This window comes from Podarcis erhardii (assembly GCF_964252035.2).
Source record: "Podarcis erhardii genome assembly, chromosome: 8".
Classification (NCBI taxonomy): Eukaryota; Metazoa; Chordata; class Lepidosauria; order Squamata; family Lacertidae; genus Podarcis; species Podarcis erhardii.
The window spans coordinates 92,762,776-92,789,230 of NC_138499.1; the positions used below are offsets into that span (position 1 = coordinate 92,762,776).

At 42.4% G+C, this 26,455-nt stretch overlaps 1 protein-coding gene and 1 long non-coding RNA gene across 2 annotated transcripts in view; both read left to right on the forward strand.

The window, feature by feature from the left end:
* Positions 1 to 26,455, forward strand: part of SUGT1 (SGT1 homolog, MIS12 kinetochore complex assembly cochaperone) — a 49,336-nt gene extending 22,881 nt beyond the window's left edge. Inside the window, exons 7-13 of the mRNA XM_081872858.1 lie at positions 410 to 429; positions 1,492 to 1,538; positions 6,506 to 6,602; positions 7,356 to 7,463; positions 19,018 to 19,108; positions 23,796 to 23,983; positions 24,335 to 26,455. Of these exons, the coding sequence (XP_081728984.1) occupies positions 410 to 429; positions 1,492 to 1,538; positions 6,506 to 6,602; positions 7,356 to 7,463; positions 19,018 to 19,108; positions 23,796 to 23,983; positions 24,335 to 24,436 (653 nt within the window). The 3' untranslated portion in view covers positions 24,437 to 26,455. The remainder of the gene's footprint in view (positions 1 to 409; positions 430 to 1,491; positions 1,539 to 6,505; positions 6,603 to 7,355; positions 7,464 to 19,017; positions 19,109 to 23,795; positions 23,984 to 24,334) is intronic.
* On the forward strand, positions 22,035 to 23,731 carry LOC309347960. The gene is made up of 2 exons (XR_014159081.1): positions 22,035 to 22,980; positions 23,019 to 23,731. It is a non-coding gene; the product is annotated as an uncharacterized lncRNA (long non-coding RNA).

Consider the following 26,455-nt stretch of genomic DNA (forward strand, 5'->3'; position numbering starts at 1 on the left):
CCCAAGGTGATGTCAGGTAACTGGCAGGTGGCATAGTTTGCTCGAAACAGCCTCGCATGCCAATTTCAGAGTCAGATGGGCCTAAGTAGGCCTCCAGCTTGGAAGCCCACCATAGCTGCCTTAGATCTCTCTGTGTGTGTTGCTGCTTGAATGGTACATTACTGTTGCCATAAACTTTTCACACTTGGTGTGGAAGCTTGTCCATGTTTCCTTGGAAGTAAGTCCCACTCACTCCCTAGTTAAGGTTTGCAATCTAAATGTATCTAGTGTTAAACTGACTCATTCTGTAAAATAACCTGGAGCAAAACTACTAACTAGCTTTGATACCAGCAGGCTTTCTTTGTGGCTAATTGATATATATTTTAAGAAACATGTTTTCAAAATAAATTATTATTTTTTTGCCTTGCAGCTGGATTGCAGAATGAGGTGGTAAGGTTTTCCCTAATTTGTATACTTGGTTTCTAGAGCATAACACTTCTCCAAGTTGTATGGCAACCTTTGTAAGGATTTTATGTTGATGCTGATGAGGCATTTTATAATGTAACCCAAACACTTTCCAACAGGATTCCTACTATTCAGTGTCCACTAGTCTTCCCACCCTCTGAACCAAGTGCTAATAGATCAGAAAATCTCAGATAATTTTTAAATGTAATTTATCAGAATTTTAAAAGTAAAGAACAAGAAACACACAGAAGAATATACAGTGCATACAGAGATTTACACATGTCTAGGACCAGGCCTTTCTTGCTTCTCTCCTTGCTTCTCTCCTGTTAGTTAGTTAGTTCTCTCCTGTGAGTTAGTTCCTCTCTGCTAGGTCTTTCTCTTCTTCCCGTAGCTTGTATCTCTGTGACCATGGCCTTGGATGGTTTCTATCTCCATTCAGTTCTTTCCAGCTGGCTCCCTTGATCTTTGTCTGCTCCTTGGTCATAACCTCTCACACAGTTCCTTGCTTTGCTGTTCTTGACCACATAAAGTAACACAGCACACTATGTTCCACCCTGAGATTCCTCATTTAAACAGTTCCCTTGCCAACACCTTGTGCTCAACAGCTTTCCGTTTAAAAATCTTGCACATTCTGTCTGCTGTGTTTTTCTTCTGCTTATATTTAAAGTTCTGAAGTGCTTTTAGCTACAATATGGTTTTAATCTTATGGTTCTGTGTCCTTATAGTTTTGAGTCCCCTTGAGTAATCAGAAAATGATTTATTATCTGTAAAAGCATATGTAGGTGCATGTTTTTCTAGTCATACACCCACCCACTGGTTTCATGGGTACAGGAGTTGCGGAAATATGACATATATGTATAAAATGTGCCTAAACTTTCTTTTTGCATGTGTGTATTTTCATGTGGTTCTTGTATTGAAGTCCATTTCATGCACAAGAGACCACAGATAGCTACTAAAAAACACTCTTTTGTAACGTGAAAATATTATGATGCTTGGCTTAAAAACTGCTAGATTATTCTAATTTATCAATATCTTTTCATTGTAAAGGATGACAATCAGATTTTGCAACATCAGTCAAAACCACCTAAGATCAAGTAAGATGGAGTTCTTTTTTAACATTCTCTATAACAGTACTTAGTATTTACAGAATAATTTTCCTAAGAAAGGCCTCAAAAGAAAGCCAGAACCAGTGGGACTTTCCTCAGCCAAACCACTCCAAGTGATCTACTACAACCTGTCCAGTGTAAAGGGTTCCAGGAGAGGGAGGGAGGCAGGTAAAGGAGCAGGCTCCAGCAGAACTCTTCTACCCTGCCCCCCAGAGTGATATACCATCAGCTGCCCTATGAGTAGCAACCTGATGGTGTTTTTTTTAATTTGTAACTATTGTGTTTTGTGTTCTTAAAATACATAATTGAATGTTGCTTGTTAGCTGTCTTAGTATTAATTATATCCTGAAATGCAATGTAGACATAATCATAATTTCATTAGAACGTATGGTACACTCTGAATAATTTTGTAATTTGACCTTCGTTTCTCGCTATAATCCTGCCTATGAACACTACACAGCCAACTTTACCGCCTGTGGTCTTGAACTCCCTTAAATTACTGCCCATTTGCACTTGTTTTCCCCATGTTTGGAAGCCCCTCCCTGAACATAAGGTATAAACTCTCAGTTTCCTGAGAACCCATTCATTCCACGTGGGCTCTGTCATATTTATCCCCTTAATCTTCAGTTCCAGCTAGCCGAGCATGTAGCTGGGTTTCCCTGAATTCTGCTTTTCCTCCCTTCCTGTCTTGTTTTTGTCATTTTGTTCATCTCAGATTGTAAGTTACTGCCGGCAGAGATTTTGCCTTTGCAGCTCAGTACATTGCCATATGCACTGATGACACTGTGCAATAATTAATCATCTTTATAGCTACCATACAGGTAGCACTATGGTCTAAACCACTGAGCCTGGGACTTGCCGATCGGAAGGTTGGCGGTTAAAATCCCTGCAATGGGGTGAGCTCCCATTGCTCGGTCCCACTTCCTGCCAACCTAGCAGTTTGAAAGCACATCAAAATGCAAGTAGATAAATAGGTACCGCTTCAGCAGGAAGGTAAAAGGCGTTTCCATGAGCTGTTCTGGTTTCGCCTGGCCACATGACCCAGAAAAACTGTCTGCAGACAAACGTCGACTCCCTCAGCCAGTAAAGCGAGATGAGCACTGCAACCCCAGAGTCGTTCGTGACTGGACTTAACTGTCAGGGGTCCTTTATAGCTACCATGTACAGTAGTTAGCTAGTATTAGCAGATCCCCTAAGTGTCCCTATTTTTCAGGGACGTCCCTGATTTAGAGAAGCTGTCCTGGTTTCTGATCTGATCCTGGAATGTCCCACAGGGCATCCGTGTTTTCATTGGAGAAAAGTTGGAGGGTATGGAATTCTCTGACCCCCAAGCAGTTTGAAGGCAATCTGGTATAGGGAAGTGTTTTTATGTTTAATGTTTTATTACGTTTTAATATATGTTGGAAGCTGCCCAGAGTGGCTGGGGCATCCCAGTAAGATGTGTGGGGTATATATAGTAAAATGATCCTTATTGAAGGGGACATCCCTATTTTCAGTGGAGAAATGTTGGAGGGTATGTATTAGTATTCCCTCTTTATAAATGAGGGGTTGGGGCTAAGAGAATGGCTAAAAGAATCTTTTTGCTTTCTGTGTTGGGCTCCTTGAAATTGAATTATTTGATTAATGTAAAGTGAAAAAGTTGAGCTATGATTTCTGGAAAATAATTATTCCAGACAGCCTACTGGACAAACTCTGCTCTACTGTCAGGTGGCACATAAGAATATAGGCATCTAGGACCAGGATTTTAATGGTTTCCTGTTTTTCCAAATTAACTTATTTGCTGAAGAATCCCTTAGTATCTGGCCTGGAGCCCTGTGCATTGTGCATTCTGTTCTTGTTCAGCGTTAGAAAGCAGATGGGTATAATTAACTCTTGTGACTCAACATCATTCCAGAGAGAACTTCCCTCAAAAAATAAAATCAATACTTGACTACTCTGCATCCAGACAGAAGAGAGCAGATTCCAAGGCGTTAAAGCCATTGGCAAACCAGAGGTTCCTGAAACAATATCCATCCATAGCCCCCCCCCCAAAAAAATAATAATGATGATGATGATGGGTTTGGTTTGGCAGATGCACACCCTGACCACACCAGACTCAACAGCTTCTGCATGGTCAGCATCCAGTCCACAAGCTCTGGCAAGCTACACTTTTCCTTCCTTTCTACCACCTTGTGGTTTCCTAATAGGATTGCAAATCCCAGCCAGAGGGGAATCTGTGCACTCAACTTCTTAAAATGTATTAGCCACATAGTGGCCAAAAAATGTAGCTGCATGGGGGAGGTGGAGAGCTCAGAAGGGCAGGAGGAAGCTCCTCTGGTCATTTTGCATATAACCTTTCCTCCACTGATCTCTCCAGAATCAACCCAGAAATAACAGCCGGTAGGCTTATGGGTCCCACAAACAACATAAACTGACATCCATCCTGACAAAATAATTTGTAAATTTGCACAGCTTGCATTCCCACTCATTACATAATCATGGCCAGGAGCTAGTGATCTGCTTAACTACCTCTATTTCAATTGCGATTTTTCTGTTATTCCTACAAACTTCCACAACAGCAAGATACTGCATCCACGAGTGGCATGCTAGGCTTTCTACCGCTGGGGTAGATACAGAGCCAGTGCCCTAGTACCCGGAAAGGCAGGTGGCAGACCAGAGTAGTGTTCTGGAGATCTGGGGTGGGGATGTCCTGCTTCCTCACATTTCAAGCATTTCCTCCAGCAAGCATCCAAATAATAATAATAACAATAATAATAATATATTATATGCCGCCTATCTGACTGAGCTGCTCCAGACATTCTGGACAGCTTCCAAACAAATTATAAAACCACAGTAAAACATCAAACATAAAAAACTTCCATATACAGGACTGCCTTCAAATGTCTTCAAAAAGTCAAATAATTGTTTATTTCCTTGACATCTAATGGGAGGGCATTCCACGTGGGGGGCTTGACTACTAAGAAGGCCCTCTGCCTGATTCCCTCTCAGGGAGGGAACCGCCAGAAGGCCCTTGGAGTGTCTCAGTGTCTGGCTGGAAGGATGGGGGTGAAGACACTCCTTTGGGTATTCTGGACCAAGGCCATTTAGGGCTTTAAAGGCCAGCACCAACACTTCCAATTGTACTCTGAGGCGAACTGGGAGCCAATGTAGATATTTTAAGACGGGTATTACATGGTCCCAAGGGCAGCTCCCAGTCTGGCAGCCACATACTGGATTAGTTGTAATTTCCAAGTCACCTTCAAAGGTAGCCCACATGGAGTGCATTACAGTAGTCCAAGCTGGAGATACCCAGAGCATTACCACTCTGGTGACACAGTGTGCAAGCAGGTAGGGTCTCAGCCAGTGTACCAGCTGGAGCTGGTAGACCGCTGCCGTGGACACAGAATTGACCTGTGCAAAATGACTCCCAGGCTGCACACTTGGTTCTTTATGGGCATATTTACCCCACTCAGGACGAGGGAATTCCCCACACCTCCCTGCTTCTTGTCTCCCAGAACCAGTACTTATGTCTTGTTGGGATTCCACCTCAATCTCTTGACTGCCATCTACCCCACAACCGCCTCCACACACTCACACAAGACATCCACTGCCTTCACTTGTTTCAATTTAAATGAGAGGTACAGCTGGGTTTCATCTGGTGAACACCCAGCCCAACCCCCTATTGACCTCTCCTAGCAGTTTGCTATAGATGTTAAAAAGCATGGAAGAGGAGTCAGAGCCCTGAGGCACCCCTCAAGTCCAGGGATCTGAACACTCACCTCCCCCAACAGTATTTTATGGACATGGCCGAGGAGGAATGAGTGGGTTCACTGCATAGCAGTGCCCCAAACTCCCAGACCTCCTAGAAGATCCAGGAGGATACCATGGTCAGTATCAAAAGCTGCTGGGAGATCCAGCAGAACTAGGAAACTGCTTTCATCTCTGGCCCTGGCCCTGTCCCACTGGAAGTCATCAGCCAGTGTAACCAGGGCGGTTTCAGTCCCATGATGTGTTGATTGCAAGTGGTCCAAATGGTCCACATCCTCCAGGCGTGCGTGGAGTTCTTCTGCGACCACCCGCTCAATCACCTTGTCCACAAATGGAAGATTTGAGATAGTGTGATAAGAGAAACCTGGTCGACAAGCAGCAGCAAGAACAGAGCCAGCTACCATGTCCAACCAGGTCAATTCCTCCATACACAATCAGTGGCACTGGTCTTATGAATCATTAACCTGGCATTGCACAGCACTACTTTAAGGGCTTGTGGGACACCCTTGTTGATACTCTTCTTCCAGTTGTGCATTTTCTTCTGGAATCTGTTCTAAGGCTCTCATCAAATAGTCTTTGAAACTTGCTGAGACCATCTATTGTGGGAGCTTACTTAAAGGTTGCTTTCATGTCAGCTTGAAGAATTAATGAACTTGATGCTCTTTGGTTAGAAAGGAGCTGCATCTTCCACTTAATATACTGATAATTAGGGGGACTGATCAATCCTCCATTCTTGAAAATGAGCATGCAATTCCACTCCAAAAGGCTTGGATCATTGCTTTAGGAGGATCCATGCTAAATTCCTGGATGATCCATTTTCTGCCAAGGATCATCATTGACATTCATGTTTGACATAACAAAATTAAAAATAAAAAAATTCCTTCCGGTAGCACCTTAGAGACCAACTAAGTTTGTTATTGGTATGAGCTTTTGTGTGCATGCACACAAATCTGAATAGTATCTGAAGAAGTGTGCATGCACATGAAAGCTCATACCAATAACAAACTTGGTCTCTAAGGTGCTACTGAAAGGAATCCCCCCCCCCCGACTACGGCAGACCAACACAGCTACCTACCTTTAACTAAATGTTTGACATAGTTCACATGGACCCTTGTTCAGAGGGAAGGAGTTGGGAAAGTCTTGGGAAGCAATCAGGATACAACAGTGGGATATTCACATAAACTAAAATACTGGTGTTTTTTTTAAAGGCATGACTGGTACCAAACAGAATCTCATGTAATTGTAACTATTATGATCAAAAACGCAAAGAAGGATGATGTAAACATACAGTTTTCAGAAAAAGAGGTAAGATATGCATAAAATTCAAACTGAAATCAAGGCACCCTTAGGTTATAAATGTAGTTCTTTTCAAAGTCATTTCTTTGAGTTCAGTGTAACTTCCAAGAGAGTGTGTGCTTATTGCAGCCCAAGATAAAATCAGCAGCCTTATGCTTGGATGGGGAAAAGTGAGGCTTTGGGAAATGTTGGTGCAGGTATTATCTAATATTTATACTCTCTGTATTGTTCTGTCATGCTGTTCACTAAATCCTAACTTTAATTATTGGGACCCCAGGTTTGGTTAATTATATTGCAAGTATTCTTGCTTTATCATTTACATATTTTAGACAATAGAATCAAAAATTCAGTGAGTTGCTGCTTTATATTCACACATCTTGCTGGGTATGGAAATGTGTGAAGTATAAAGCAAAAGAAGAAGCTGTGTGTCTTTTGTCCATTTAATTATTTATGGCTTTTGGTAACTTTCTACAGTTAATGCAATTCTTTACCTAAAGAATGCACATCAAACTGACATAACAGGCTTTCTGAGTACCTACTTGATGACTAAGAACATTAATCTTCTGTTTATGTTCTAGCACACTTTGAATTATCTGTTGAATAATTCAATATAAATTGCTGTTTGAAATTCCTCTCTTATACTCGACACAGATTAGATGTTCCCAATGAAAGGTCTTTGCCTTCATTTCCTGGGAAATGACAGAAACACTAGGAGGCCTTTTCCTTGTGTTTACTACTGATTATGTTTCGTATTATTAACAGCTAGATGTATTCGTGAGGCTTTCGTCAGAGGAAGACTACAACTTAAAGCTTCATTTTCTTCATTCCATAGTTCCAGAACAAAGTACATTCAAAGTTCTTTCAACCAAGGTAATCTTTTAAAGAACAAATTATTTTGTTAGATACTTGTCGCCAGGGTGGATTTGATTTAAATTAAATGACGATTTAAATCAATAGTCAGTAATACTTGATTTAAATCATATTTTTAACAAAAAGACTCATTCTTACTGGTATAATCTTAATATTTACAACCAGATGAAGGTTTCATTTTTGGAATAAGAACTTTTTAGAGTAGTTTTTACAGTTATATAAAAAATAGCTGATTCAGTTATACTATTAGAAATATGTAGACCGATAATTATGAAATTATTGTGAGGTTTAATAAGTTAACTGTTTATATTTGGACAACTTTTCTGCTGTACTTTATTGGAAGGAGAAAAATAAATAATCATTTCCTTATTAACAGTTTAAACAATTTATTTAACTAAAACAATAACGTTATAGCATATGTATCCATGTTTGTTAACTGATGTGGTTAGAGACTTTCTTGTTTGGATGATGTCAGGCGAGCCCTGGGAAGAAGGGTCTGGAACTAGTGTGAACTCTTTATTAGTTGACTGGCAAGCACTTCAAGGTCTCACCAAGTTACTATTTCCACCACCCACTTTGGGATTTGCTTCTACGTTCAGGTGCCTATTCTGTACAGTTAAGTGTTAGTGCAGTTGTTGGAACCCAGTGGGATTGGGAAGAGGTTGCCAACCCTGAAGTGCCTTCCGCACTTGCCTCAAGTCTGAATTGCACAGATATGCAACTGACTTACACAATTATTACACAAAGATTCCAAGACTTGTGGAGCATTCTGCTTACAAGGTTGCACTCCATCTTTACTGCTTCACACTTAGCTACTTGTGCAGATCTATTCCACTCCAAACAATCTATTCATTGAAGAGGTAAGGGGTTGAAAGATTTTTCCTCCAAAAGCATTTTTCTTTTTTTAAAAAATCCAATTTTAAATTTAAAAAATTGATGTTTTTAAGAAATCATTTATTTTTATCCTCCCTGCTTGTCACTTACTCATATTTGTAACATGCGTTTTTACCCCCTCCCCCCAAGAAAAATCTTAGCTGGTTAAGAAGAGCAGTTTGTGTGCATGCTTCTGCAAATGACTTAGGCTGCAGTCCTAAGTATGTTTACCTAGCAGTAACCCCACTGAACACAGCATAGTTTTGTTGTCGTCATTTAGTTGTGTCCGACTCTTCGTGACCCCTGGACCAGAGCACGCCAGGCACTCCTGTCTTCCACTGCCTCCTGCAATTTGGTCAAACTCATGCTGGTAGCTTCAAAAACACTGTCCAGCCATCTCGTCCTCTGTCGTCCCCTTCTCCTTGTGCCCTCAATCTTTCCCAACATCAGGGTCTTTTCCTAGGAGTCTTCTCTTCTCATGAGGTGGCCAAAGTCTTGGAGCCTCAGCTTCACGATCTTTCCTTCCAGTGAGCACTCAGCGCTGATTTCCTTAAGAATAGAGAGGTTTGATCTTCTTGCAGTCCATGGGACTCTCAAGAGTCTCCTCCAACACCATAATTCAAAAGCATCCATTCTTCGGCGATCAGCCTTCTTTATGGTCCAGCTCTCACTTCCATGCATCACTACTGGGAAAACCATAGCTTTTACTATACGGACCTTTGTTGGCAAGGTGATGTCTCTACTTTTTAAGATGCTGTCTAGGTTTGCCATTACCTTTCTCCCAAGGAGCAGGCGTCTTTTAATTTCGTGGCTGCTGTCACCATCTGCAGTGATCATGGAATAAAATAAGAAATAAAAGAAATAAAATCTCTCACTGCCTCCATTTCTTCCTCTTCTATTTGCCAGGAGGTGATGGGACCAGTGGCCATGATCTTCGTTTTTTTGATGTTGAGCTTCAGACCATATTTTGCGCTCTCCTCTTTCACCCTCATTAAAAGGTTCTTTAATTCCTCCTCACTTTCTGCCATCAAGGTTGTGTCATCTGCATATCTGAGGTTGTTGATATTTTTTCCGGCAATCTTAATTTCGGCTTGGGATTCATCCAGCCCAGCCTTTCGCATGATGAATTCTGCATATAAGTTAAATAAGCAGGGAGACAATATACAGCCTTCTCTTGCTCCTTTCCCAATTTTGAACCAATCAGTTGTTCCATAACCAGTTCTAACTGTAGCTTCTTGTCCCACATAGAGATTTCTCAGGAGAAATAGCTTACTTTTGAGTAAATATGCATAGGATGGTGCAGCTTTAATAAAATCAGTTTGTTTTCAGCTAAAACATGGAAATTCAGAATGGTGGGTCAATTTCTGTACTAAATATGCAGTTATTGTAGAATGCATTCTCCCCTGCTGATATCTGAACTAATCAGTCATGTCAAACGATATACAGTGGTGCCCCGCAAGACGAACGCCTCGCAAGGCGGAAAACCCGCTAGACGAAAGGGTTTTCCGTTTTGGAGGCGCTTCGCAAAACGAATTTCCCTATGGGCTTGCTTCGCAAGACGAAAATGTCTTGTGAGTTCCTGCGGGGTTTTTTTTTCCCTCCCCCCCCTTTCCTAAGCCCTAAGCCGCTTATCAGCTGATCCGCTAAGCTGTCAATGGGCTTGCTTCGCAAGACGAGAAAACCGCTATACGAAGAGCCTTACGGAACGGATTAATTTTGTCTTGCGAGGCACCACTGTAGAGGTTAGCATTAATCTTTTTTTAGGGCGAAACAGTGAGATTCAGAGTCCCCAACACAATGAGTTGCTGAATCCTATTTTATGACAGCATCTTATGACAGATTTCTTTAAGATTAGTGGACTACCGTATTTTTCGCCCTATAAGACACACTTTTTTCCCCTCCAAAAATGAAGGGGAAATGTGTGTGCGTCTTATGGGGCGAATGCAGGCTCCTTGGCTTCAGCGATAGCAACGTGAAGCCTCCGAAGCCTGCGCTCCGGAGGCTTCGCGTTGCTTCCGCTGAAGCCAGGAGAGTCAGCTCTTTGAGGCTGGCGGTGGGGAAAGCAGCGCTTCCCCCATCGCCAGCCCCAGAGGATGGGGGGCAGCAGGAAGGTGCGCAACGCCTTCCCGCTACTCTCCAGCCCGGCTTCGAGGCTGGCGGTGGGGAAAGCAGCGCTTCCCCCATCGCCAGCCCCAGAGGATGGGGGGCAGCGGGGAGGCGCGCGACGCCTTCCCGCTACTCTCCAACCCTCCTGTGGGCTTTTGCAGGAGATGGGGGAATTCCCCCACCTCCCACAAAAGCCCACAAAAGCCGCGCTCTCTTTAAAGGGGCTCTGCGGCTTCTGCTGGCTTTTCTACGAGGGGGGGGGAGGGAATTCCCCCACCTCCTAGAAAAGCCCGCAGGAGCCGCGCACCCTTTAAAGAGCGTGCCGCTCTTGGGGGCTTTTCCCCAAGGAGGGAGAAGGGACTGACTGGCCGACTCAGTCCCTTCTCCCTCCTGGTCGAAAAGCCCGCAGGAGTCACGCTGGGCTCCTGTGGGCTTTTGCGGGAGGTGGGGGAATTCCGCCACCTCCCACAAAAGCAGGGAGAAGGTCTTGGAGTAGCGCACAGGCTGCGTGCAGCCTGTCCGCTGCTCCCAGTGCTGCGGGGGGGAAATCATATTGTTTTACTTGATTCCCCCCCCCCCCCGAAAACTAGGTGCGTCCTATGGGCCGGTGCGTCCTATAGGGCGAAAAATACGGTACTTAAAAACAAGAAAAAGAAATGATGTTTCATTATTCAGATCTTGCAAGTCGAAATTGGTGGCTGCCTTGTGGATCCTGGATAAAGTCATGAACGCAACCTAGGATTGGAGGAAGGCACAGAGGTTAAGCCATTGGTACCAGTTTTCAAAGAATGGTTTATTTCACTTATTCAAGAGCTCTCAATCATACAACCTATTCACACATGTTCTGCAGGGAAATACCGTATTTTTCGCCCTATAGGACGCACTTTTTCCCCTCCAAAAATGAAGGGGAAATGTGTGTGCGTCCTATGGGGCGAATGCAGGCTTTCGCTGAAGCCTGGAGAGCGAGAGTGGTTGGTGAGTACTGACCCCTCTCGCTCTCCAGGCTTCAGGAAGCTACCCGCAAGCCTTGCAAGCCTGGCGGGAGGTCCCGCGGGCTCGCAAGGCTTGCGGGCAGCGGCCTGCAGCCCAAAAGCTCAGGGGACAGCGGGGAGGCAGAGCGCCGCCACCCCGCTATTCCCCGACCTGATCTGGAGGCTGGTGGGAGGGGAGAAGCAAGCTTGCTTCTCCCCCCCCCCCCGGCAGCCCCACAAGCTCGGGGGATATCCGGGAGGCGGAGCGCTGCCACCCCGCTATTCCCCGACCTGATCTGGAGGCTGGCAGGGGGGGAGAAGCAAGCTTGCTTCTCCCCATCGCCAGCCCTCAAGCTCGGGGGACAGCGGGGCAAGCCACTGCCCCACGGAGGCTAGAGAGGCTGTCCCTGAAGGCAGAAGAGGGAGACAGAGCGCTCTGTCTCCCTCTTCTAGCTTGGGGATGGCTGCGCAAACCTGGGGAGGAAATAAAAAAAATTTCCTTGATTTTCCCCCCAAAAAACTAGGTGCGTCCTATGGGCCGATGCGTCCTATAGGGCGAAAAATACGGTAGCTACTAAAGATAGTTGCTCTGTCTAATTAGAAAGCCAGCCTAGTAGCTCAAAGGGTGCTGGCCAAAACTTCATGCTGCTCCTTCAGCCCAAAGTTCTTACATTTTTCTTATTAAGCACAATCTTCCTTGCAAATATTCATTGAATTACACAGCCTTAAACTGGCAGGTTATGCTTAAAATTCTACAAGGAAGGCTTAAGCAGTATGTGGACCGAGAACCCCCAGAAGTACAAGCTGGATTTAGAAGAGGCAGAGGAACCAGAGACCAAATTGCAAACATGCACTGGATTATGGAGAAAGCTAGAAAGTTCCAGAAAGACTGCTTCATTGACTGTGCAAAAGCCTTTGACGGTGTCGACCACAGCAAACTATGGCAACTTCTTAGAGAAATGGGAGTGCCTGATCACCTCATCTGTCTCCTGAGAAATCTATGTGGGACAAGAAGCTATAGTTAGAACTGGATGTGGAACAACTGATTGGTTCAAAATTGGGAAAGGAGTACGACAAGGCTGTATTTTGTCTCCCTGCTTATTTAACTTATATGCAGAATTCATCATGCGAAAGGCTGGGCTGGATGAATCCCAAACTGGAATTAAGATTGCCGGAAGAAATATCAACAACCTCAGATATGCAGATGACACAACCTTGATGGCAGAAAGAAAGGAGGAATTAAAGAACCTTTTAATGAGGGTGAAAGAGGAGAGCGCAAAATATGGTCTGAAGCTCAACATCAAAAAAACAAAGATCATGGCCACTGTTCCCATCACCTCCTGGCAAATAGAAGGGGAAGAAATGGAGGCAGTGAGAGATTTTACTTTCTTGGGCCCCATGATCACTGCAGATGGTGACAGCAGCCACGAAATTAAAAGACGCCTGCTCCTTGGGAGAAAGGCAATGGCAAACCTAGACAGCATCTTAAAAAGCAGAGACATCACCTTGCCAACAAAGGTCCGTATAGTAAAAGCTATGTTTTTCCCAGTAGTGATGCATGGAAGTGAGAGCTGGACCATAAAGAAGGCTGATCGCCGAAGAATGGATGATTTGAATTATGGTGCTGGAGGAGACTCTTGAGAGTCCCATGGACTGCAAGAAGATCAAACCTCTCCATTCTTAAGGAAATCAGCGCTGATTACTCACTGGAAAGACAGATCGTGAAGCTGAGGCTCCAAGACTTTGGCCACCTCATGAGAAGAGAAGACTCCTAGGAAAAGACCCTGGTGTTGGGAAAGATGGAGGGCACAAGGAGAAGGGGATGACAGAGGACGAAATGGTTGGATAGTGTCTTCGAAGCTACCAGCATGAGTTTGACCAAACTGCGGGAGGCAGTGGAAGACAGGAGTGCCTGGCGTGCTCTGGTCCAGGGGTCATGAAGGAGTCGGACACGACTAAACGACTAAACAACAACAAACTGGCAGGTTCACTGCACTCAGATTATAAAGCCTTTCCTTGCCTTTGGACTAACAAGAGTGCCTCTAAGCAAATGGGCACAACTATCCTAAAATGTGACATTATTTTAAAATCTGTTATTTTAAGTCCTGTCTATTTAGGATAGCCCTGAATAACCATTTTCTTTTGGTAATCTTGCATAGACCTTACATTCATATAAAATACACCATCCATGCTCTTTTGAATTATTATGTTACAAATAGTGATATTAAAAATAAACATGAATACATTCACAAACTTTTCAGACTTACTTTGTGAAATAATATCTGACTTAATATGATGCATGACAATACTAGTTGAGTTCTATGGCTGTGTAATAAGGCAAAAGTGAGAAGTAAGACCGACAACCCCTAGCTCCTAGCAGGAACAATCCTATTCAGGGCTCCATCCCATCAGCTTTCCTGCAGGATACTATGACAGGAAACTCAGCTGTGCAGTTGATCCATCAGTTGAATTGCTGCCCATCGGATTTCTGTGCCACTGAAACAATTGTGCTGCTGGTGACAGAGCTGGATTAAGGAACTCTCACAAACTGCAAACAGGGAATGCAACTCTATCCAGAACTGGTTGAACACCAGCTCTCATACACTAGGAATGATGTTACTTGTGCAACCTGTGTCTTGTTGGAGTTGAGCTTCAGTTTTCTGGTCTTCATGGTACTGCATTACTCCCCTCCCCCCCCCCCCCGCTTGCCCCCCATAAGGCAGAGAGCTTTAAACTGTTTTTGAGCCGGGTCTGCTTGGGTTACCTGGTGCAAAAGGAGCTTTTAAGTGCTCTGTTTGTTTGATGGGCAAGGCCTGCTTGGCTCTGGGAGTGATGGGGATGCTGTCACCCGCTAGATGTTGGGTGGCTCCAAGGGTTTCAGTATACAGTACACAGTTTTCATTTATGCATAAGATGTGGGATTACCATGCGCTCATAGCACAGGTCATGGAAAAAATATACAAGATGTACTTTAAATACATGGTGCATTACCAATGAATGCAATTAATTCAATTTGCACCAAGATGTCTCACAAATAGCATATTTGTGGTGTAGTGGTTAAGAGCGGTAGATTCGTAATCTGGGGAACCGGGTTCGCGTCTCCGCTCCTCCACCTGCAGCTGCTGGGTGACCTTGGGCTAGTCACACTTCTTTGAAGTCTCTCAGCCCCACTCACCTCACAGAGTGTTTGTTGTGGGGGAGGAAGGGAAAGGAGAATGTTAGCTGCTTTGAGACTCCTTCGGGTAGTGATAAAGCAGGATATCAAATCCAAACTCCTCCTCTTCTTCTATTTTGCATACATTCATACACTAATATAGCATAGCTAAATTTGCCAAATGCAGCTGTGTTAGATCATGTTTGTCAATTCACTGAATTTGGTTTTGAAGTTCTGGAAATTTGCTGACAGATCTTTAAAACTCACAGTTATTGGTTTCTTCTGGAACCTCAGTAGTTATGTGAAATTGTCACTTTCACTAGAGGGTGCTAAAATATTGTTTCAGGCTCATTGGGTTCTGTTTTAATAGTGGCTTGGGGGGAGGGAAGCAATGAATAAATACCTTGGCTTGGCTTAGTACTTCATTTTAAACCATTAATTTTCCACCATTATTATTGTTCATAGTTTATACTCTAATGCATATTTCAAGATTATTCTAATCTAGGAATAGGAATTCAATACCTCTTTTACTTCTAAAAGTGTTGCAAACACATTTAAAAAGCAATGAATGCAGCCTTAAATAAGCACTGGAAGTTTAGAAAGGTTCAAACTGCTATTTCAGGAGTTTTGACTTAAGACTTAAAGAGCAGTGCTAACCATGGCTACTCAGAAGTAAATCCTTTTGAATTCAGTGGGGCTTACTCCCAGGTAAGTGGGATTAGGCTTGCACCCTAAACAGTTGCGTAACCTTTTTTAGATTTCTCAGCAGCTTTTGGTATTGTTGACCATGGTATCTGGATAGGTTGTCTTGAGTGGGATGTTGGGAGGCCCTTCCTTGTGGTGGCTTTGCTCCTTAGACTGTGAGCTCCAGAAGGTGGTGCTGGGGGATTATTGCTCTGGCAGCAGTTAATGCCTTTTGGTTCTGCAAGGGGCAGTTTTATCCCGGGGTGCGCTTTCCCTACAATTGATGGATTTCTCTCTCTCTCTCTCTCTCTCTGGTGTCATAAAGATATAAAAATTACTCTCTTTGGTCTGCTTAAATTAGTATATTAAACAATGTAAGGTAAGTTAGCACTATTTAGTTGACATACCTTAAAATATTGAAAAGTATGAAATATAGATAATTTTCAAGTAAAGTTTTACATCTGTTTAACAGTAAGGGCAACTTTTGAGGGTGAAATCCTGTGATGGGGGGGTTGGGGTGTCCCCTGGACTGTGGGGTGTTGCTGATTCGCGTTTCGGCTTACGGTAGATCTGTCCTTAAGATTGTGTTTTCCTGTTGTAGCCGTCGACAGCCCTGCTGTTCTCACCACTCCAGCAGTAGCAACAAAAGGGATTATGTGTGGATTCACTGAATCCAAAGTTTGATCAGAGTGACTATAAATATTAAATAAGTAAATCAGATATCACACTGCAGCCAAGTTAGGTTTCCTTAATCATAGTTTGTTGGAATTTTGCTGGTAGCAGCACACCATAGTAGTGAGATGCAGACACACACAACCTCACTGCCTTAATTTTTCTCTTAGATGACTTCCACCCCCACCCCACCCCCGTTGGGACTAAAACTGGAAAACACTAGCCTTAGTCTTACTTGGAAGCTAGAACAGGTGTGTACTTGATAGTTTGGAATCCCCTGGTTTAGGGTTAGGGTCAAACAGAAACTAAAATAAATATGTAACAAGGAGAACTAGATAAAATCTATTTGTATAGTAATATACATGTTTTTGTATTGTGATTTTGTGTTGTGAGACACCCTGAGGTATACAATTGTTGTTGTTATTAATGTACATACATATACTTATTTTTCCCTAAGAAATAGCATTTTTGTAAAAGTAAAAGCCTATTTTAAATTATTTCTGTTTAGTTCAATGTTTAAAGTAGGAGTTTTGATTCATGACAGGATATTCAAACAGCTTGCTATAAGATGACTCTAGGGTGAGCATTTACAAAGGTACCGTTGTTCTTAGGGCTACAGGGATCCCTGGGTTATCCTGGGTTTGAATAGAGCTGAGATTACTCTGCCAAAATTACTCTGCCAAAATGAGTAAGTTTATGCATAAAATTGAACAAGCTGGACTTCAAGTCATATGGCAGACTGCTAACACTGATCTTGGAAGTAAATTATATGTTTGTAATTGTAAAATGAGTGCTGTGATATTTAGTGTGAAACTTAAAATACGCTTGTAACAGGTGTGGGTAGAGATCATGATGATATCTCTTCTTTGGCTGATTATGAAACTGCATAATATAAAATTATCCCAAAACAAGAGGGATGAAACCAATATTCTGTATAACTTTAGAATGTATAGTATGTTTAAAAGTCCATGCCTCTCTGCTGAATCGTAGTCTGTCCCATTTGTTTTAAATGATACGCAGGGTTTTGTTTTGTTTTTACATGTGCATAATCATTATTTAATTGTGTTGCTTGATTTGTCAAGTGTGCCTTTTTTTAGTCAGTCAAAATATGTTTAATCAGTGGAGATTAGTCCATAATTTCCACAAGTAAAATTTCAAGCACATTTTTATAAAGTTTACCCAAAAATCTCAAAGTCACATTCTTTCATGTCCTCCACATACTCATTTCTTTCCTTCAGCTTAGAGAGACTCCTGGGGATTTTCCTGCCAACCAGCTGCCTGCACCACTCAACCAAACCTAATCCAAAAGTACTGTTGTCGCCAGGAGGTCCCTCCCAGACAGAAAAACCATGTGATAAATTATATTTCACTAGAACGTCAGACTTCTTTACCTTAGTGTTGCAGATTCTCCCTCCATCCTGTTTGTAGGTCTGCTGGTATTGTAGACCTTTCAGAATCCTACAACTGTTCTGAGCATGTTCAGAGTGCTTCCTTGCAAGCCACACTAACTTAGAGCTTGTAGCATGTTCTAAGCAGCTTTGTCTTTTTTTCTTTTGCTTATTATTTATTTTGTGACCTTGCTAGAAAGAGGGTGCATTAGGGGCCACAGTGTGAGTCCCTTTCTAGAATGTTTTTTTTTTTAAATTAATTAAATAATTTTGCATTTGTTTAGGAGGAGAAATTGCCAGTGGCTTGTGTGTGAGTTGCAGCAGCTTTTGTTGCCTGCCTTGCGCAGGTGGGTTGGGTTGGGTCAACAAACATGTGCTAGAGATTAAGAGAGTTGTTAGTGTCTCCTTGCTCTGGCTTCCCATGGGATTCATAAAGACAGGTGCGCTGGTAGTGAGTGATTGACTTGAGCACAAAGGAGAGAGTTGAGATTGAGGGACAAGGGTCCAGAGCACAAGTAGTCGCCTTGACTGATCCAAGCAGCTTGTTTACATCCTCAAGCCTTATTAACTGAAATTCATCCAATATAATGGGACTAGACTGTGCTCTGGACCCCCCCTTGAGATCCATCTGCTATAACAGCCAAGTCAAGATCCTGGTGTATGCAAGCAATTCTATCCTTAAAATGCTTTGCAAACAACTCATAGCTACCATTGGTTTCAGCACTTCCTTTGTGCCAGACTGCAGGAGGTCCTGCACTCCCTGGAAGAGCTCTGCTGGACGACCTACTGAGGCTGCAATGGAGGCAGCCAAGTAGGCCTTCTTTCCTGCCTTCACTGCCACTAGATGGGCTCTATGATGAGCCCTCACCAGTATTTGGTTGATAGAGCTTAATTTCTAAGTAAGAGGTAAGTAAGCCAGTCTTCTGAAAAGGATACTTGGAAGCTCTTTCCCTGTCCATAAATGTGAAGAAAATGATTTATAGCAAGGAGACAGTGGCACTGGCACATGTGGCATATGATACATTTTTCTAAATGAGTTCTGTACATTTCCTGTTGTGAAGAGAACTACAAGGTAAAAAACTACAGCCCCACCAAGTCCAAATGTCACCAGTTGCCACTGTGCTTTGGCTGAATCACTGAGAAAGTGATTCAGCCATAAGTATAAAAGTAATGCTCAAGCACACTTTCTAGGATTTGTTTTTCAAAACCTTATTTTCACACACCATCCTAATTACTATGGCTCTTCCCAGGCAACAGCTGCTTCTTTTTTTGTTGCTCATTGTTCTGCAGAGCTATAGAAAGGTACAGGCTGAATTCAAAGAGCACAGCTTCAAGTGAACAAACACATACCTGGATTTGTGGCTTACTTTGCCCAAGCAGACCACAATCTGTAGTCTAGGTTTGTTTTTCGGCTTACTGATAATTGTTTAGAGCAAAACAAGCCACAGTTCCTGGTTCAGCTGTAACACACAGCTAGGGCTTGTGGTTGGTTTTTGGATGCGGGGGGCAAAGTGGCTCTCATCAGCACATCCACAATAAACCATTTACTATGATAAGCAAATTGAGCTAGTTTGTAAATTAGCTTAATTGTACGTTTAACTGGTATGGCAGTTAACAATTTTCTTTTTTACAAAAATTACACCAGAAAAAAACTACAGGCCTCATTTAGTGCATTAAAATTTGGGTTTTTGTTGTGTGTTCTGTAGATTGAAATAAAAATGAAGAAACCAGAAGCTGTACGATGGGAGAAATTGGAAGGCCATGGAGGCTCTCCTAAACTAAAACAATTTGCGCCTGGTTAGTAAGTTCATGTTCAGTTCTACAAATTGTACTTTTGCTCTTATCTACACACTATTGCACTCTTTTGTTTGAGACAATCACTTATTGGATTATAGGTCTGTTCTTGGATGCCATCATTATCCATTATTAAACAACAAATTATAGTCCTGCTACTCAAAGATCACTTTTAATGTAGCAGAGAGAAGAGAATCAATCTACTTTGGTCAGGATGCAAACTTTTTTTCTATTTATTATTTTATTTTAGTTATCAGATTTTTAGTGTTCCTTTCACCATTGGTCCCAAAGTGGTTTCCAGCCATAAAGAGTAAAACTAGATACAATTTAAGATCCAAACAATGTAACCTTAAATGGACAGGACAGGCAAAACGGGTCCTCCTGGGAGAACTGGCTGGCCTTTGTTCAATATTTTATTAATTTTCAATTACAAAAATCCAATAAATGCCATATTTTATCAATACCAAATAGCAATATCAATTCAAATACAAATCAATTACATAGCCAATTATAAAATTTGTGTGGCTTCCGACATGCTGTACTTCAAGGTCTACTGATTAACTTTAATTCTGCCTCCAGACTATTGCTCAAACCATATACAATCCACTCTTGATAAAATCCCTTATACCACAGCTACAATAATTGACATCAGTTCCTATTAACACATATAGTCATTTGTAAATTTGCAAGTTCTCCTTTCTTCTTCCTGTGTGAGGTTTTAATTTTCATCAATTGTTCCTTTATTTATCAAATATTATGTCCATATTAGTTATTCCTGATCTCCTTTGTGCCTTACGGCTCTGTTGACTCAGAGTTATTCTGGAGGGATCTCTCTCTTTTGTTCTCAACTCTTCTGATTGTAGCTGTAAAATTCCATACTTCCGATTTCAAGCAGGGAGTTGCCTAATGTCCTGCCAGAGCCCCGGCAAGCCTCCAAGTTCTCCCCTCCACATCCAAACGAAGCAATTAATTATAAGTACTTATAGAAGAATGATCTGGTGCCCCACTAGAACCCCAGGAAGTCTTCAAAGTCCAGTCCCTCCTCCCCTCAATCAGGGGGCAAGTAAAAAATTAACTCCGCAGAGGCTCCAAGCCCTTTTTATAATTATTCCAAACTTTAATATTTTCCTCACACAGTCCCGTTTGTCATTATATTCCATATCTATACTCCCACTTTCTTTCCTCTTCACTTGCTGTGAAGAACAAAAAAAAAAAAAAGGCATTCTGGGGGGGAAGGGTGTTTGCCGAGTCATTTATGTAACAAAGGATTATTTTTAAAATTTCTTATCTTCTTGGTTTCTGAGCTTCCCAGTTAATTTTTTCATTTCGGCATAGTCCATCAACTTGGTTTGCCATTCTTCTCTGGTCAGGGTTGTCTCTTCCTTCCATCTCTGGGCTAATAGTATCTATGTGGCTGCTGTTGCATACATAAACATTATTTTCTGGTCCTTTGGTATCTCGGTACCTATAATTCCTAATAGGAGAGCTTCTGTTTTTTTAACAAAAGTTATTTTAAACATTTTTTCCATTTCATTATATAGCATCTCCCATAAATTTTTCGTTACTTTACACGTCCACAACATATGATAAAAGGTACCGTATTTTTCCTTCTATAACACGCAGATTTTTTCTCCTAAAAAGGAAGGGGAAATGTCTGTGCGTGTTATTGAGCGAATGTGTGGTCCCTGGAGCCAAATGGCGCGAGGGGAGGCAAAAAAATATCAGGCAAAAATCAAATCGCGCGTCTCCTAGAACGGAAACCTGAAAAGAGGAAGCGGCTGCTTTCCTGCATTCTGCCTCAGGGTCTTACTGCCCACCCACCTCTGTTTCCTTGCTGTGTTTGCTCAAACGGAACAAAGAGCAGGGAAAGCCCCTCCCCTCCAGGCAAGCCGAGGGGAAAACATGCAGGAGGGAGAGAGAGAGAGAGAGAGGGAGAGAGCTGGCTGGCTTGGGTGGGTAGGTGAGGGAAAACTTTTGCCTTCCTTTCCTCCCTCCCGTTATACCCCTCTCCTGCATTCTTAGTCAGCTGCTTCTCTGCACACCCCTCTCGTGCTCCTTGTCCCTTCTGTGTTTTTCCTTCCCTCCCCACTTAAAATGTGGTTAAAAAGCATGGATCCACATGGATCCTCAGGATCTTTGCATTGGGTCAGCCCAAATTCACCATCAGATCACATAGCATGTCCATGGCTACAGCCTGCCCCCCCAAAATCACGCACCCACTGTTGCCTGGGGCTGCAATGGTGCAAAAACGTGGTTAAAAAGCATGGATCTACATGGATCCTCAGGATCTTTGCATTCGGTCACCCCAAATTCACCATCAGATCACATAGCATGTCCATGGCTACAGCCTGCCCCCCCAAAATCACGCACCCACTGTCGCCTGGGTCTGCAATGGTGCAAAAACGTTAAAAAGCATGGATCTACATGGATCCTCAGGCTCTTTGCATTCGGTCACCCCAAATTCACCATCAGATCACATAACATGTCCATGGTTACAGCCTGCCCCCCCCCAAATCACGCACCCACTGTTGCCTGGGGCTGCAATGGTGCAAAAACGTGGTTACAAAACATGGATCCACATGGATCCTCAGGATCTTTGCATTGGGTCAGCCCAAATTCACCATCAGAGCACATAGCATGTCCATGGCTACAGCCTGCCCCCCCCCCAAAATCACGCACCCACTGTTGCCTGGGGCTGCAATGGTGCAAAAACGTGGTTACAAAGCATGGATCCACAGGGATTCTCAGGATTTTTGCATTGGGTCACCCCAAATTCACCATCAGATCACATGTCTGTGGCCACAGCATGAAGCACAAAAATGATACATCCACTGTTTCATTCAGAATGTTTTTTCCCTTGTTTTCCTCCTCTAAAAACGATGTGTGTGTTATGTTCAGGTGCGTGTTATAGAGCGAAAAATACGGTACCTCCTTTTTCTTTACATTTCCAGCAAGTAATTGTGCTTGTTCTGTACATTTTTGCTAACTTAACAGGAGTCAAATACCACCGGTACATCATTATTATGTAATTTTCTTTCAGTGAACAACATGCCATGAATTTCAAATCTGTTTTCCATAGCCTCTACCAGGCTATATTATTTTCTAAAACATCTTTTTGAAATCTTGATAACTCATAACTAAAACCTTTCTTTTTATCTGTCTTTAAAATATCATTTAATTGATGATACTGTAACCAGTCTGTTACCAGTTCTCTTATCTCTTCCGAGTCTTTTAATTTTACCTGTTTTTCTACTTCGGTTAACAGCTCTATATATGTTCAATTTTTTTCAAAGATATTGCTTCTAATAGGGAGAGCCACCACAGTGCTTTTTGTTCTAATGTCTTTATATTTCTCCTATACCCTAAAAATGGATTTTCTTATTATGTGATTCTTTCATACCATAAGTATGCATGCCATGCAAATCTGTTATCATGTCCTTCTAAATCTAAAATTTCTCCATTTTTCAAAATTATCTATTCCCAGATCCAGCAAATGCAGGATGCCTCATAATATAATTTTGTCATTTCTTATGTGAATGCTCCTTTTAGTTATTGGAAAGGTGGGAAGGTTCCTCTGAAGGAAGATTACAACATTTGGGGTTTTTGGTTTAGAGAAAAGGAAAGTAAGAGGAGGCATGCTAAGCATATTTAAAATATGCATGGCATGGAGAAAGTGGGTGGGGGGAGCTTTTTCACCCTCATAACACGGCAACCTGTGGGCATCCAATGAAACTGAATGTTGCAAAAACCAGGACAAGCAAAAGAAAAGACTTGTTCACACACCACATAGTTAAACTGGAATTTGCTTCCACAAGCAGGTAGTCATGGCCACCAACTTGGAAGGCTTCAAAAGAGAATTAGGCAAATTCACAGAGGCTAAGGCTGTCAATGGCTGTCAGCTGTGATGGCCAAGTTTTACCTCCACTGTTGGTAGGCAGTATGTCTCTGGATACCAGCTTCTTGGAATTAAAGGTGAGGAGAGCGATGTTGCACTCAAGGCCTGTTTTCAGGCTTCCCATGGGCCCCTGGTTAGCCTCTGTGAGAACAGGATTCTGCCCTCGATGGGTCTGATCCACAAGGCTGCTCTTATGTTCATGGGGTGGGGAGAGAAGGAGCACAGATAGAGAATGAAAAAGTAGAACAGAACTTTTCACTGGCTTTTGTGTGTAGAGTGACATTTGTAAGTGAATTGAGTGCTTGGTAGAGCCCAGCATGAATCTGCTGTGGAACAAAAGCTGCCCTCTTTTGTTCCCTCTTCTGCATTATGTAGCCCATTGTTGGAAGACTGGGAAGGTGTGGATTAGAGGATTGATTGTGTTTGTGGTGTGGGAGAGAGGCCAAACAGATATATATTATTGGGGGGGGGGTGCGAGAAAGAGAACCCCAATGGATATATGTATGTAGGAGAAAGGTGTGTTGTTTCAGCCCCACTCATCATGGGCATGTAGTTCCTGAGAAGAGAACTCACAAGGACCCATAGCCTTTGAATTAGAAAAGATTGCCTGCCCCTGCTCTGGCTTTTATGGTCCTGTTTGAGTAAGGAATGCAGAGGGAAATACATTCTTCAGTAAACTCAGTTATTTGGAGCTGTTGCCTTCTTTTCAGTCTGTACATGCTAAAGTCCACCACTGTTCATCTGTGATAAGCTGTGATATATTGTTGGAATCAATCTCTTCTCTCCATTTTCAAGTTTCAGATGCAACACACCTTTATCCTTCATCTTCTCATTATACAAGGAATTGGGACAAATTAGTAGTTGAGATCAAAGAAGAAGAGAAGAATGAAAAGTTGGAGGGGGATGCAGCTTTAAATAAACTGTTCCAGCAGATATACTCTGATGGCACAGATGAAGTGAAACGTGCCATGAACAAATCTTTTGTAAGTTAACATGAGTTTTTCTGAGTTGTGTTTAATTTATTATGACTGCAAATGTAACATCAATACCCTTTGACAAGGAAACCTGCCATAGAATTGCAGAGTTGGAAGGGACCCTACCAAGGATTGCATGGTCCAACCTCCTGTGATGCAGATATGGCTGTTTCTGAGAGTTGGAGAACCATGAAATAATAGGAAATTATTTTGCAGGTGGAAGGGTGCATTGAACTTCTTAGTTCAGTGCTTAGTGACTGGGCCACTGTGTCTCCTTCTCGCCTGCAGAACTCAGTCTACTTGATTCTTGGATTATTCCTTTTTTTAAATAATCGACAAATGTGTGTTTTCCTGTTTCAGATGGAGTCTGGTGGGACAGTTTTGAGCACAAACTGGTCTGATGTGGGTAAAAGGAAAGTAGAAGTCAATCCTCCAGATGACATGGAATGGAAAAAATTCTAACTTTTTCATGTGCCGCTTTGTGCTGCCCATATTTGTGTATTTACCATTGTGTGTGGACACAGCATCCTTGAAGCTGAAGCACTGAATGTTCATTTGAAGATTATTCCTGTCATCTTACCTTGATATGCTCTAGGAATACCTTTCTCTGCAGGTCTTAGAGGAATTGAAGTCTCTTACTGCTTCTGTCCTTGAAGGGGTTTTTTGGGGAGATAATACAAACCTATCATTCATACAGTTTCTGCTGGATTGCTCAGTTATGTATTTGAAGAGTTAGCAAGATTTTTAATGGGCCACCTAGGATTATTGCCTTATTAATACACAAAAATTCTTTAAATAATTTATTCGCTTTGGTGATTTTGGGGGTAAATACACTTTTCACCTACAGTGTTAAGATTCTTTGCTGTTTAACTCTGCATACAAATAAAACTGTAAATATATAACTTTTCCAAAAATATCTTAGGCTCATTCTTTGTCAAACTAAAACAGTTGCAGAAAGCAAATTTGCATTTTTTGAGTTATGTAGCCTGTGGATAGGCTTCCTCTGTGCTAAAATTAGGATCTTAGTACAGTGGTACCTCAGTTTAAGAACAGTCCGGTTTACGAACTCCGCAAAACCGGAAGTGGTGTCCTGGTTTGTGAACTTTACCTTGGTCTAAGAATGGAAGCCAAATGGTGAAAGGGTGGCAGGAGGCCTCATCAGGGAAAGCGCACCTCGGTTTAAGAACGGGTTCAGTTTAAGAACGGACTTCCGGAACGGATTAAATTTGTAAACTGATACCACTGTACCTCATTCGATTTACAATAAAAGTAACAGACATTGCTCTATAGGCATTATACATAGTGTATTTTTATAATATAATAGAAATAAACAGAATAAGCACATAACAAGAGGCTAACCACCGTATCATAACCACCGTATATGATATCTATCCCGCAAGCCCACACTGCTGTCCTTCTCCCATGCAATCACATGGAACGGCATTGAGTTTCACCTTCCTTCCATCTTGACTTATTACTGTGGGTGAACCAGGGTTCATCTCTTATAATAAAAGTGGGTCAGTTTCACAACAAGCCAAGTTCAGACTATGAGTTATGTTTGATAGGGGAACGGACTCCCTCGGGAGGCGGTGGACTCTCCTTCCTTGGAGGTTTGTAAGCAGAGGCTGCATGGCCATCTGTCTTGGATGCTTTAGCTGAAATTCCTGCATTGCAGAGGGTTGGACTAGATGACCCTTGGGGCCCCTCCAAACTTTACAAAGCTTTATGAAGCTGATTTGTTACACTAACCAGAGTTTGTTATATCCTATAGCTCAATAATAAGCCAAGGTTCAATGAAAGCAAAACTAAACACTTGCTTTAACGGTCTGCCTCATGGGAATCCTTTGAAGCAAGAGGATATTCAGAAGTAGATTGTATAGGGTCCAGGGTGGGGGCAGGATAGAAAAATGCACAGTGAGTGTGTTGAAGCCCTTGGGGACAAATGGCACATTGTGTCTTAGGCTCTGGTATCATTCCCTTTCCCAAGATCAAACTTCAGCCCCAAAGGTGTTCTGTTAATTTCCTAGACTGGGAAAGTGAATTGAGAGTCCTGTCCCCCCACTGCTGCCCTCGGACCATGTACAGTTTTGTTTTGTCCCTCTGTTACCTCTGGTCAAACAGGTTTGGCAGTGTTTTGAAACAGAACACACATCTCCAGAACCTGTTTACTGCTAGGGAAAGCAGAATGAGTCTATGCATTGTGAACAGAAAAATCTCTTTCAAATCATCTGCAACTGTCTGAGGGGCAGGGACACACACAGGTTGTTGGGGTTTGGGGGGGGGGGATTGTTGCTGTTGATTTTTTGTATATTTTAGTTTTTTTGATTTATGTGGAAATCGTTCAGTTTGATTTTGTATTATGTTTTAGTTACTGCTTACAGCTACTTTTGATATGTTTTGGGGTTTTTTTCATGTTGTAAGCTGCCTTGAGCATGGTTTGAGCATGGAAAGGTGGCCTACAAATAAAATTATGTACATATG